General features: G+C 33.3%; 1 protein-coding gene across 2 annotated transcripts; it reads left to right on the plus strand.

Annotated features, from left to right (window-relative positions):
• The first annotated feature begins 1,512 nt into the window (after nucleotides 1-1,512).
• Nucleotides 1,513-12,128, plus strand: LOC144974440 (uncharacterized). Of its 2 annotated transcripts, none has more exons than XM_078917314.1 (6): nucleotides 1,513-1,602; nucleotides 3,511-3,740; nucleotides 4,759-4,868; nucleotides 5,282-5,454; nucleotides 8,080-8,229; nucleotides 9,571-12,128. In XM_078917314.1, the coding sequence occupies exons 2-6, from the start codon at nucleotides 3,684-3,686 to the stop codon at nucleotides 11,991-11,993; spliced, it is 2,913 nt and encodes a 970-aa protein (XP_078773440.1). In that variant the 5' UTR covers nucleotides 1,513-1,602; nucleotides 3,511-3,683; the 3' UTR covers nucleotides 11,994-12,128. The 2 variants fall into 2 exon arrangements, with proteins under 2 accessions (XP_078773440.1, XP_078773441.1); XM_078917315.1 differs by having other exon boundaries at nucleotides 1,524-1,602; nucleotides 5,282-5,430.
• The last annotated feature ends 1,437 nt before the right edge of the window (nucleotides 12,129-13,565 follow it).

Consider the following 13,565-nt stretch of genomic DNA (forward strand, 5'->3'; position numbering starts at 1 on the left):
AATAATAATAATAATAGTAATAATAATAATATTGATAATAATAATAATAATAATAATAATAATAATAATAATAATAATAATAATAATAATAATAATAATAATAATAATAATAGTAATAATAATGATATTGATAATAATAATAATAATAATAATAATAATAATAATAATAATAATAATAATAATAATAATAATAATAATAATAATAATAATAATAATAATAATAATAATAATAATAATAATAATAATAATAATAAATAATAATTAATAATAATAATAATAATAATAATAATAATAATAATAATAATAATAACAATAATAATAATAATGATAATAATGATATAGATAGATAGATAGATAGATGGATAGATAGATAGATAGATAGATAGATAGATAGATAGATAGATAGATAGATAAATAGATAGATAGATAGACATATAGATAAATAGAGAAATGATGGTACATGATTGAAGGGTAAGTCTTGATAAGTCTTTGTCCAGTTTTCCGATTTTATGTCGTATGGATCAATGTCTTTCATGCATTCATTTTTTTCTTTGTAGCTTTTTTTCGATATAGTGCCCATTGTGTTGAAAGGATTGGTCGACACTTTAAAGAAATCTATGCTTCAATCAAGGGACTAAACCGCGTAAAATGTCAAAAATTAACTCCCTTAGTCTAACCGCATACTTTCTATTATAGGCATCACCAGAAAATTAAGATTTTTTTTGCCAAGGGAGTGCCAAAAAAAGAAGAAAAAAAAAGAAAGAAAATATTTGCAAGGAGCTCGAACCCCTAACTCACCCCACCCCGGTTACAGTTACGCTGTGCTAAAACAGCCAGCCACCTCGCCTTCTCGTCCTCGGTCAAACAGTTCAGCCCGTATACTCTCTATTTTATTTCCGGTGGACTGAATACACAGCTGTGTTTTCAGTCCACTGATGGACTGAAAACACAGTTCATTGCAAGAGACCAGCTATCTCTGCTTAAATAGAGCCAAAAAAACAAAAAACAAACTGGCCCCTGGTGCCAGAAATATCACACCGGTGATCAATGATAGCATCAAGGAAAAAAAAAATAAAATAAAAAGAGTGCCTTTCTCGAGTGTAAATATGAATTTGTTGTTGATGATACATTGACAATGTTCTTAACAACATTATGTTTGCATTGAATATTCCATTTTCATTTTATATGCTTTAGCCTACACCTCCCGTCTTCTTACGGTTGCTAAATTCAATTTTCTCTTTATTCTCCCAAAATTAAAATTAATAACTAAAACCTATGCAAGGCATTATGCTCCTTCTTAGAAAGGGTTCATGCGCTAATCGGTATTATTTGTAAATCGTCTTAGTAACCAAAGAAAAATAATTAAAAAAAAACAAAACAACAAAACAAAACAAAAAAACAAAAACAAACAAAAAACAACAAACAAAAACAAACAAATGATTTGGGTCTAAAGGATCGATAGCTAAATTGATAATGATATCCGGCTAGACATTTAACCCACCATTCTCCGTTCACCATTCATTATAAACGAAAACGTAAACGTAACCTACTGCCGACTGCCACTGGTCACTGATCAATATTACATTTCTTGCTACTGTCTAGGTAAATAAACTTGGTTATTTGTATTTAATTAGTGACATTTAACAATTTTTTTGGGGCCACTGGGTGAAGAAGTATCAAGATTATATGTATGAATGTAATTAATCATTGAATAAATCATAATAATTGGGGAAATTGAAATATAATTTTATTTCAAGAATCGAGGCCACAGTTCTGTTAGAAGAATTGACTTCTCATTGACTGTCTCGTCTCAGTATCAAGTCTCTTCAAACCTTCATTCATTGTACTGACAGACCCATTTTCAAAGAGAAATGAAGCAAAACTGAATTAATTGTAAATTAGTTTAGCTATCTTAGTACTTTTTCTAATTCTATTACCGGGACGATGACTTTGTACTTTGTAGCGATAGAATATGACTTTACTTTGTATGGGACTCTATGACTTTGTAACTTTGTATTCTAGATATTATTTACTGGGCCTATGACTTTGTATTCGGGAGGCCTTCCGAATGCTCCTACATCCCCAGTATTATTTTTTTTCTCCTTTATATAATGTTCCATCTAGTAGGGGGTTTGGAGGGGAAATTAAAAAACAAACAAAACTGGGCTTGACTCTATGTCTATGACTTTGTATTCTATGACTGGGACTATGACTTTGTATTCTATTACTGTGATTATGACTTTGTATTCTATTACTATTACTGTGATTATGACTTTGTATTCTATTACTATTACTGTGACTGTGACTAGACTAGGATTCTTATTTATAGCATCATGGGGCTCTACTCGGTGAATGATTTGTGTAATATTTTTATTGATTATTAATATCCATTTAAGCAAAATGAATATCAATAAAATCTATATTTATTGTTATTTTCTTCATCTGTATGCCGATTACAACAAACTTGTTCTTCCAATGATAAAACTGTTATATGGCTTTGATATCTCCCAATTCAGGCTCCAACTCCAAGGTGTGCAAAACTAAATTTGCGGGCCTGACCTATTTTAGCAGTAAAGAGCACAAGTTGTTTGTGTGTGTGGGTGTGTGTGTGTGTGTGGGGGGGATAACCGTAGTTTTAAAGCAGAAGAAAACAGTCTTTTATATAAAATGATAAGGCGATTTTCGATATTGGCTCACAGGAGTCCCATTCACCACATGTAGCACATATCTGTTGCGTGGCAACAAGAAAGAGAGCCGTCTGTGATACGTGGTAGGCTGGCTCTATTGATTAGCAGGAAAGATGCGGCTGTGTACGAAAGCAGTGCAAAACTAAATTATGATGAAAAGCAGTATCTGCTAATTGGAATTAGGCGGCAACTTGCAATAGCCGATTCCCAGTGACAGGTGTGTTGTGGGCGTGAAAATCATATTTGTATGTTTCTTTCGGTTTAGTATTGAACTAGTAGTGATTAATTCCATATAAGTTGGATATAACAGTGGGGAAAGAGAAGCTAATGGTACATAGTGGACCAGTCGTGATTATCTCAATGGTCATATGGATCATGAGTTTGAAAACCTTGTGAAAGGTGGAGTCGTGTAACAGTGCAACATGGCTGAGGATTTTACAATCTAGACAAAAACAGTCATTGCATCAGTGAAGGTATTGAAAAAATAATGTTTGTTGCTTTTGAAAAATTTATTCGGATCAGAGAGATTACATCTCATCAACTTTCAAGTACCTAACAAATTTGTCCAATTATTTTCACTTTACGTGTTTCATTCTTACAATGAAATATATAATACCATTTATCTTAAAGAGGGGATGAGTTGCATCTATCAGATGAAAACTAAATTTTTCAATCTAACATTGGATTGAATTGTGAAAAGCAGTATCTGCTAAATTTGGAAAATATAAGGTGGCAACTTCGCTCAATAGCCCGATTGCCAGTGACAGGTGTGTATGATGGGGCGTGAAAATTATACATTATTTGTATGTTTTCTTTTCTTCAGGTTTAGTATCTGAACTAGATATGTGATTAAATTTCCCATATAAAGTTGGATATAACAGCTGGGGAAAGAGAAAGCTAATGGTACCACTATGTGGACCAGTCGTGATTATCCTCAAATTGTCATTGAGTTTGAAACAACCCTGTGAAAGTGTGGAGTCGTCGTAACAGTGCAACATGGCTGCAGGATTTTACAATCTAGACCAAAAAGAAGTCATTCGCATCAAAGTGAAGGTATTGAAAAAATAATGGTTTTGTTTGCTTTTGGAAATAATTTATTCGGGATCAGGAGATTTACATTCATCATCAACTTATCAAGTACCCTATACAAAATTTGTCATATATTTTTATCACTTTACCGTGATATTCATTCTTTACAATGTAAATATATTAATTACCATTTATGCTTAAAAAAGGGGGAAGTTTTCTTCAGATTGAAACTAAACTTTCTCATCTAACATTGGATTGAATTTAGTTTTTAGCGAGAACCAAGTGTAATAACCCCCCCCCCCCCCACCCCAAAAAAAAAAAAGTGTGGGGTTGCAATTATTCATGATTAAATCTCTCACTGAATTTATGGCTTGCTTTCAATTATGAAATTGTATATTTTTATATGAAATATTTTTACAAATGCGCAAATGAGAAAATTTTCAAAAATATGAAAAAGAAAAAATGAAATTGGTGAAAAAAGTAAAATCAGATATCCAATTTTTTTTGTTCTCTTTGATTTCGACATATTCAGGGATTACAGGGATGCAACTTTCAAATATTTCCCGAATACTGGAAATTCTTAAATATATCTATTTTCCCAGAAAAATCCAAATATGATCTTGCTGAAGGATTTTCATCCTTTAACTTTATGGAAATTTGATTGCTTACTTTACCCAAAAGAAGTCAAATTCCATCTGAGGGATACCTTCTTTTTATGCTAGTTTTCGAATAAAGTTTTTTTTAATAAGATGATTTATGCTACTAACCATTCTCAATATTTGCATACTGTATGCTGTATATCACATTTTATCATATTATTTGATGAGTTTAAATCATATATTTTGATTAATTTTTCATTTTAAAAAATGGGCTGAATAAGTAAGTAAGAATAATTTTGAAGATCTTATCCACGAGGCAATCTCATCTCCATTTTATGATTTAACAATTTGATTGAAAGAGGTATGCACTGAATTGATTTTTTTTTTTCAGAAGTATTTTCCACTAAACAATCTTTCATATTTTTTCATCTTCTCTTGAACAGAAATGCGATGGAAAGATGCAGCCTGAGTACAAGAAGTTTTCCATTGACCCTCAGATTACATCTTTTGAGATGTTGCAGGGTATTTTGGCCAGGGCTTTCGATATTAAGAGGTAAATTTATAATAAATGTTTTTTAAAATTTCATCATGTTTTATTTATTGATAAGTATTACTTTTTCTTGTAATGAAAAGTTTTATTATTGTTGCTCTCATCATCACCCTTATCATCATCATTAATTTCCATCTTCTTGCTTTTTTTCCTGTCTTCTTCTCGTTCTTTTTCTTCTTCATCTTCCTGTCTTTCTTCTCTGTTTCTTCCTTCCTCTCTTTTCTTCTCTTCTTCTTCTTCTTCTCCTTATTTTCTCTGTTTACCTTTTTGTGTTTGTCAAAATGTTTTCTGAAATTTTTAATTAATAGCATGACCTCTCCCCCCCCCCATTTAAAAAAAACAAAACAAAAAAAACCCAAACAAAACAAACAAACAAAAAAAAAACACCTTTTTGTTTTTCTCCTTTCATTTATCAGTGACTTCACCATCAGTTACCAGGCAATAGACGCTGAGAACCAGCCGGTCTACCTGTCAATGCTGTCGGACTGGGATATGGATGCAGCCTTTCAGTGCGCTGCAGACCCCTGTCTCAAATTGAAAGTTGACCTTCGACCCTTTGAAGAAGGTCAGCATTGGATTGAAAATCAAAGTACAGTAAAAAGAAAAAAAAATTTACATGTAGTTTTTGAAACGTAGAGTCCTCTCTTTATCAGCTTTCGTTTTTAGTTTGCCCTTTTGGTTCAGGTTTATGTGGATTCAGCAGGTAACAAACACTTTTTATTTATACATTCGTCACATCAGCAAGAAAATAAAAATCATGGCAACAAAATATCTCATGTGCTTTTTTATCATTATTATTGTCAATATTATAAAAACGAACAAATCATTTCTAATTTTCATTCACTTTGTACTTTACAAAGTATTTATATTTATATTTATATATATGCATGACAGTGTAGTGTATGTAAATATCAGTATAATAACTATAGCTGCATCAGGTCACATTTTAAAGATCGATAACAAATACGAGTCATACAGGATTCCATTCACACATGAAAGTTTGAAAAAATGATGAGTTGAGAGTAAAGCATGGTAAAAGTTTTAATATCTTTTAATTTGCTTATACTTTTTGATACTTTATTACTTAATGATAATGTGATATAAATTAAATGTTTTTCAGTGAAATTCTTCATTTTAAGTTAATTTTAATTCCCAACGTCAAATGACTGATCATAACATCCCAATTGAGGGGATGCTTTTTAAAAAAAAAGATTTTTTGGGGGAATGTTTGAAGGGTTTATTCAAGAGCAATGTTTTTTTCGTTGGTTTTTAAAAAATCCCAGACCAACTTATCTAATGACCCTTTTAATTTGTATCAATTATATTAGTTGGATTTAATTTCCACATGTTAGATTTTTCTCTTCTGAATCTTCCTTTAATGTTCACGTTCACTCATGAAGATTTGTATTGTGGAAATTAACGTAGACCAAGATGAATTTTTTTGAGCCATCAGAGGCCAACCAAATTATGGTAAATCTGGAGGTCAAAGGTTAAGGACTCATGATTATTCCCCGACAGATATTCTAAATATCCATTTGAATCAACAGACATTGGAATTACCCTAATTTAAGAAAGGATTGCAAGTTACTCATATTTCAATCTGGGGAAAATATTCCTATAATGTTTAGATTTGCCAGTAATTCTATGCTCGAGGATAAACATTTAACATTGGCTGTATGAGACAATGCTGATCCCCAACCCATTTTTTTATTTTTTAAGAATAGATTTATCTATTTATCCTTTTATTTTACTGTCACCATTTTATAACCCTTGTCTCAGCGTATAAATATAAGAAATTCTGAATTATGGATCTCAGGTTTATTCATCTGCTAAAACATTGCCAGTTGTTTGATTTGAGACTCTTACTGAGGTTTAATGGAATTCATTGTTTTGATTTTACCTATATAAAAGTCAGTGATCAGTAAGTTTGAAATCATTGATTTGTGACATGATCCTTACTGCATCTTTTCGAACTGTATTATGAAGTTGTCCACTTTAAAGTTATTTTTTTTTTTACGTTCTGAAAAGATATTGTTATTGAGGGAAAATGTCACTTTTATATTTTACAAAGCGTATCAATGATGGATTCATTTCCAGATATTTATTTTCTCCGTTTTTTCAGTGATATTATATAAGCATTATATTACATCACACATCACAGTTTTGTTTAGAATAGATTGGTTAGGTTTGATATATAAAGTTACAGAATTTACTCCTAGCGTAAAAGCATGAGAAACTGTTAAACTGTGTGTGGATCGGTGGCTCAACTGTTTGGTGTCCTGTCCCATCACAAAAGTCAAGCAATTTCAAGCATGGTCAATGACTGGATGGGTGACAGTGGTCTTGGACAATTCTGGACCCGATGTTGTGTCCTTTACATACATTACCCATCTCAACTCGGGTGTGATCGAATGCCTGGCAGTGATGGATATTAAAAGAGTGTTAGAGCAAAGAGGGTTCCTAACAGGCTACTGGACTGGAACTGTATGACTGGAAATATGATTCTATATGGCTTGCTGGGGGAATAAATGAAAACATTGTGAACTGCATTGAGCATGGTAATCTGTGGAAATGACTATATAAATGTTCATATTTATTGATTTTATCTAAGGTATGGCTTAATTTAATTGAATTTATAACACTTTTAGAGTTTGAAAAAAATTGAAATTGAGCTTTATATAGCGCAATATCCACTACATGTGCTCAAAGCGCTTTACAAGGGGTCCCTGGTCAACAGCAATATTTAACATGTAGGACGGGACATGATGCCTGTTAGGCGATGTTACAATTTTTCGGACAAAGACAACGCTGTTAACGGGCAGGTACTCATTTTACACCTGAGTACGGTGAGAGAATGTGAGTAAAGAGCTTTTTCCAAGGACTCAACTATGTGCCGAGCGTGAGGCTCGAACCCAGGACCTTCCGATCCGAAAGCAAGTGTCATACCACTAGACCACATAGCCGCACATTTCTGTCAAAACATGTCTGTCATGACAAAATCATATGAAAATATTTTACAAACAAAATCATATAAAAGTATTTTACCAATAATCACAGTTTTCCAAGTGCATAATAGAAATCCTGAAGATGAAGTTTGAAATGGAATTTCCTAGTCCTGACAATCTAGATGAATTCAGATTAAGTATAGATTTCTCTGCACATTTTCCCCATTTAAGTATTTGTCATGAATCCATTTCTTTTCACTTGACAACAGATTTGGAAGAATGGGATGTCATAGCACCTGTGGACATACCACAGCACAGGATCACCAGTCTTCTTGACAAGAACTCCTTATTGGGATCTATCACAGGCAGTCTGAGTCTTAATCTGGGACGGACAGTCAACAGTATGCAGAGGGCCATGGGTGAGTTTATTGTTGTTTTGTTTCTTTCTTTTTATTTTTTCTTAGTTATAGTTATATAGTTATTTTTTTTTAAAATTCACTGTTATACCCTCCTTTAAGTCATGAATGTTGCATTAAATTCCTCTTTGATACAGTACTGAAAACTATAAGCTCTCATTATTCTACCATATTAGGAATACGGGCAAAATTTGTGGTATTAGGTACATGTTTACCATGTATTTAGCATGTTTATAATAATAATAATAATAGTAAAGTACTTTTCTATAGCAGTAAGCAAACCATAAACACACTCATTCGTGCCAAAAGACCCACACATACATAGTGATGTCGTTTCTTCTTCTCTTTACTAGCCTATCCTGCTTCTTTGGTTTGTGATTGTATTTGTGACAGGGGATATTTTTTTTTTCTGTAAATCTTCTGCCTGTTTGTTCATGGTTATTTATAATTTAGCTTTTGATATCTTTAGGTTATGATTTTGATTTACATTTGTACTATTTTTGTTAGATTGCTTGTTTTTTTGTTTCAGCAGTCTCTCATATAACCCCAATTGTGTTGGAAGAGACCTAAAGCAACAAACAAAATAAAATAAAATGTGACATTCAACAAATGAGAACTAAAAATAAAACAAATAATCAACTCATCAAGCAGAAAACACCTATAATAAAAATTTCTTGAAAAATTTCAGCTTTTTCTTAAGATCCTCAATGCTGCTTGCGAGCCTTACTGACAAAGGAAGCGATTTCCAAATGAAAGGTCCTGCTTTATAGAAAGATCTATTGCCGAAATTAATAAGCCGTGTTTATGGCACTTTTAATAGGTGGATCTCCGATGACATAAGTTGATGAATTGGGGAGTAGGAGACAAGCAGTTCTAGAATGTAGCTCGGGGATTGAGAATTTAGTGTGTTGAAAGAAAAAAGGGCAATTTTGTATTCGATTCTGGTTGGTTCGAAGAGCGGCCAGTGTAGTGTTTTGAGCATAGTTTTCATCATTAGGTTGGTGGTATAGCTAGGTTTCACTCTTATACAAATGATTGGATAACTATGAAATATATTATATATGATAATTTATTTTCTTAGTACTATTTTTTTTTTTTTTTTTTACGATAACTACTATTTTACTAGTGTGCATCTTGTGTGAGTGTGTCTTTGTCAATATTGTATTGTTATAAATGTGTAACCAAATGGCAAATTTCCACTTTTTTGGGGACAATAAAGATATTATTATTATATTATTATTATTATTATTATTTATTATTATTTTTATTAATTATATTATTATTATTATTATTATTATTATTATATTATTATTACTATTTTTCTATTCATATCTTTAAAACTAGGTCTCAAGCAAGGTGATAATGAAGATATCAAGCCTAAAAAACAGCCAATGTCTGACATGGAATTCCACAACTACCTGGATAGCGCAGGGTATATGGTCAAGCCCAATGAGTTCCGTTTATCCATTTACCAAGGCGGGATTGAGACGTCCTTGAGACGGGTTGCATGGAGACATCTTCTCAATGTATTCCCCATCGATATGTCTGGTAAAGACCGTTTTGACTACATGAAACGGAAAGAGGAGGAATATCGAAGACTGAGAGAACAGTGGAGAGAGAGATTCAGAACCAATACTCTGACTGAAGAAGTGAAATATGTTGCAAGTATGGTGAAAAAGGACGTTCTACGAACTGACAGAACTCTTGGTTTCTATGCAGGCAACGATGATAATGAAAATACTCTTGCATTATTTCATATTTTGGTGACGTATGCTCTTACACACCCAGACACATCATATTGTCAAGGTATGAGTGACATTGCCTCACCACTGCTGGTTACTCAAAAAGACGAAGCGCAAGCTTACATTTGCTTCTGCTCGCTGATGGAGAGGCTGAAAGAGAATTTTACAATAGATGGCGAGGCTATCATGACCAAATTTAAACATATTATGGAGCTCATGACACAATATGACCCAGAATTACATGCTTTTCTACTCAAAAAATCTTCGGGTGATATGTTTTTTTGTTACAGATGGCTTCTTCTCGAGTTAAAACGTGAATTTCCTTTCAACGATGCATTGCATGTATTGGAGGTTATGTGGGCAACTCTTCCCCCGTCACCCCCTCAAATTGAGTTGTCTCTTGTTGCTCCTGACTATTCCTCCAAACTATTATCGTCTTCCCCGTGTTCCCCCACATTTTCGTTCCAGCAAGCTATGTATGCCAAACTTCTTGCCATGCGCAGAGTAGGTGCTTTACATCGCGTTGCACAAGCAGGTCTAGCCGTTCCAAAATCCTCACAACCCCAGTTGCAAGTCTCCTCCTCAGTTTCTTCGTCATCAGATACAAACGTTCATGCCTCCTATGACGCTGAGAGTAGTAATGAGATTGATGAAAGCCAGATGCGACGTAACCATCGACATCACTCTATTGTATCATCGTCAGATGCCTCTCCAGTGGATTTTGATGATAAGAGTGCTGATTTTCCTGAAATTGAGAATCCTTTGCTGAAATCCTTGCAGAGGAAATCTGATAGCATCGATCAAGTTTTACTGGAAGTTCCGAAAGGTAAAAATCATGCTGTGGTTTCTTCTATTTCTTCTTCGGAAATGCCTGTAGATGTTGTGAGTAACAAGGAAGTTGTGGAAGAAGAACCCAATATAGAGGATCAAAGTTCAGATAGTAATTGTGCAAAGAATGGATCTTTTACCTCAGATGTACATCAAACGAACAGGTCACTTGCTGAGGAAATTAATGATTTTGAAACAAATTCTCAATGCTCTCATAATAATGGGGACACCCCAAACAATGTAACTGATAAGGGAGAAGAAAACTCTATGTCAGAGAATGATGATGATGATGCCATAAAATTCAACCCTACTCACTTCACTTTTGAACCAGAAGAGATTGATCATGATCGTTATAGAAGCAATACTGACCAATCATCTTCTTCTGACTCAACAAATCAAGTCCAATTTAACATGTCGATGGATTCTAACAACTTTGCATCCAGTTCTGCTGAAGTGTTGCAAAATTCTCAGGATTCTCATGTGCAATGTGACCAAACGGACATGGCTATTAGTCGAAAATCAGAGACAACCTATAACCCATCTCCTTCTAGAGTTTTAGGGGCTCAAAATGTTTCAAACACAAACAATCAACAAGGCAAATCTGAGAACATGAGTGGTAGTGTTGTTGGTAATGAGTTATCGGAGACAAGCTCTGGACTTTTTCAAAGTATGAAGAGGCTTCTTTCTTCGCCGAAGAAAAGGCAGAACATTAATATTGACAATAGCAATGTCAATAACAACAACAGTGTCATGGAGAATAAGGACACTTTGCTCAGATCTCAACCCATAACTAATGTAGATGATAATGCCCATTTGTGTGATACTTCTGGTGGAGCCATTAGAAAAACTAGTGGTTCTAATCCTAACCAATCTGCTGATTTTTCAAATGGAGTAGGAGTTATGTCAGTTAGTGAAAGAATTATCTTGAGAGATCCTTCCAAACTGCCCCCACCTCAGGTATTTGGTGCGGGTAACCCTTTCTTAATGTTTTTGTGTTTTACGATAATTAGTCAGCACAGGGAAGCTATTATGAGAAATAGTATGTGTTACGAAGAAATCGCGATGCATTTTGACCGACTTGTACGAAGACACAACGCTAGTCATGTTTTACACCACGCACGTCAGTTGTACACTCAGTATTTAAAGTCTCAACAGGCTAATATTGAAAAATTGATGACAACTTCAGATAAAAAGTGAAAGACAGAATTATGGTGGTAAAGATAAATTAAGGATTCAAATGATGTCTGACAATCCTATCAATAACCTTTACTCCTTATGAAGATGCAACTAAAATACTTATTTGGGGAAAGTGTAAATGTTGCTGCTCGAAGCTCGAAGAAATAAATAATAACGTGAAGTTGAATGTAAGCTTCAATTTAATTACAAAAACAGATCAAATGAACATTTCGGTTTTCCCCTTTATCAACAAAACAGGATGATTGAAACACCACAGATGAATGAGATGATGTGGTAGTGGCATAGTTAAGATGAATCTTAACTACGCCGTTGATAAAGGGGAAACCCAAAACGTTCATTTGATCTGTTTTTGTAATTAAATTGAAGCATACATTCAACTTCACGTTATTATCTATTATTTGGGGAAAGAAATTTGAAAAGGTATACAGCATAGCGGCCAACTGTCTGGATAATATCGTGATTGTCCCGAGTTGGCAATCTGGAGAAAATAATGTAAAATAGTATTGTTTATTTGTATGGAAATGACCCTTGCATGTCCCAGGATTATGCCTTTTGTTTAGCAAATTAAAACAAGGAACAAAACAAGTTTTTAATCTAGATTATATCATTTAATGGTCCAAACATACTGCTGTTTTGGTTTATAGTCATAACGGTATCGGTATTGTGCGTCAGGATACCAGTTTTAGCTCTTTGAAGAGTTGGCTGCTATGATATAGTAGTAATATATTAGCTGCTATTAGCTACAGACCTTTTCCAACCTTCAACCGGTCTGTAGCTAATAACGGCTGATATTTTACTATATCATAGCGGCCAACTAATATATTAGCTGTTATTAGCTACAGAAATCAATGAGCCCTTTCATTACTTTCATCAAGAATGTGTCTAGAAATTAAAGAGCCCTGAACTTACATTTTAAGAAAATATATGCTACACTCATCAACGGCTCTCTATGTGTTGAATAAAATAAAGGGATAGAATCAATGACATAAATGCATTCCACCAATATTAGACTGACAGGTGCAGTAGGGGTTAAATTATTCTTAATTCATGTTATTTCATTATATCCACTTATCAGGTCAAATTATGGATGTTGAAATGATACCTACAGATCATTATGTTCATTTAATTGCTTTTAATGCATACATTATAAAGACATTTATTTACAATTGTCAATGCAATTCATTGTTCTCATTGTTTTATTTTTACTTCTATGAATGTTTTGGGTTATTTGGATATTTTTTGTATACGTCGCTAAATAGTCCCTGTTATTTGAAAGATTTTAGAATCATTGTATTTGTATCGTACAAAATATACCCACATTTTTTTCATTTTGATAAAAAAATGTTTACTGTGTTTTCCAGACTAAAATCCATGACTTTTTTCCCCCTGATCTCAACCATACGGCTTATTGTCTGGTGTGGCTAATACTAGTATTTTTCTTTGTCTGTGTCAGTCAAATGTGTAGGCTTCATGGCTATTGATTTGATATTGTAACAGAAATATCACATCGCTATTGGTAATATTTTACCTTGTCCATGTCAGTGAAATGTTTAGTCTTTGTGGCTGTCGTTA

Source organism: Berghia stephanieae, chromosome 6 (assembly GCF_034508935.2).
Source record: "Berghia stephanieae isolate SIO BIC M18660-M18661 chromosome 6, UCSD_Bste_1.3, whole genome shotgun sequence".
NCBI lineage: Eukaryota > Metazoa > Mollusca > Gastropoda > Nudibranchia > Aeolidiidae > Berghia > Berghia stephanieae.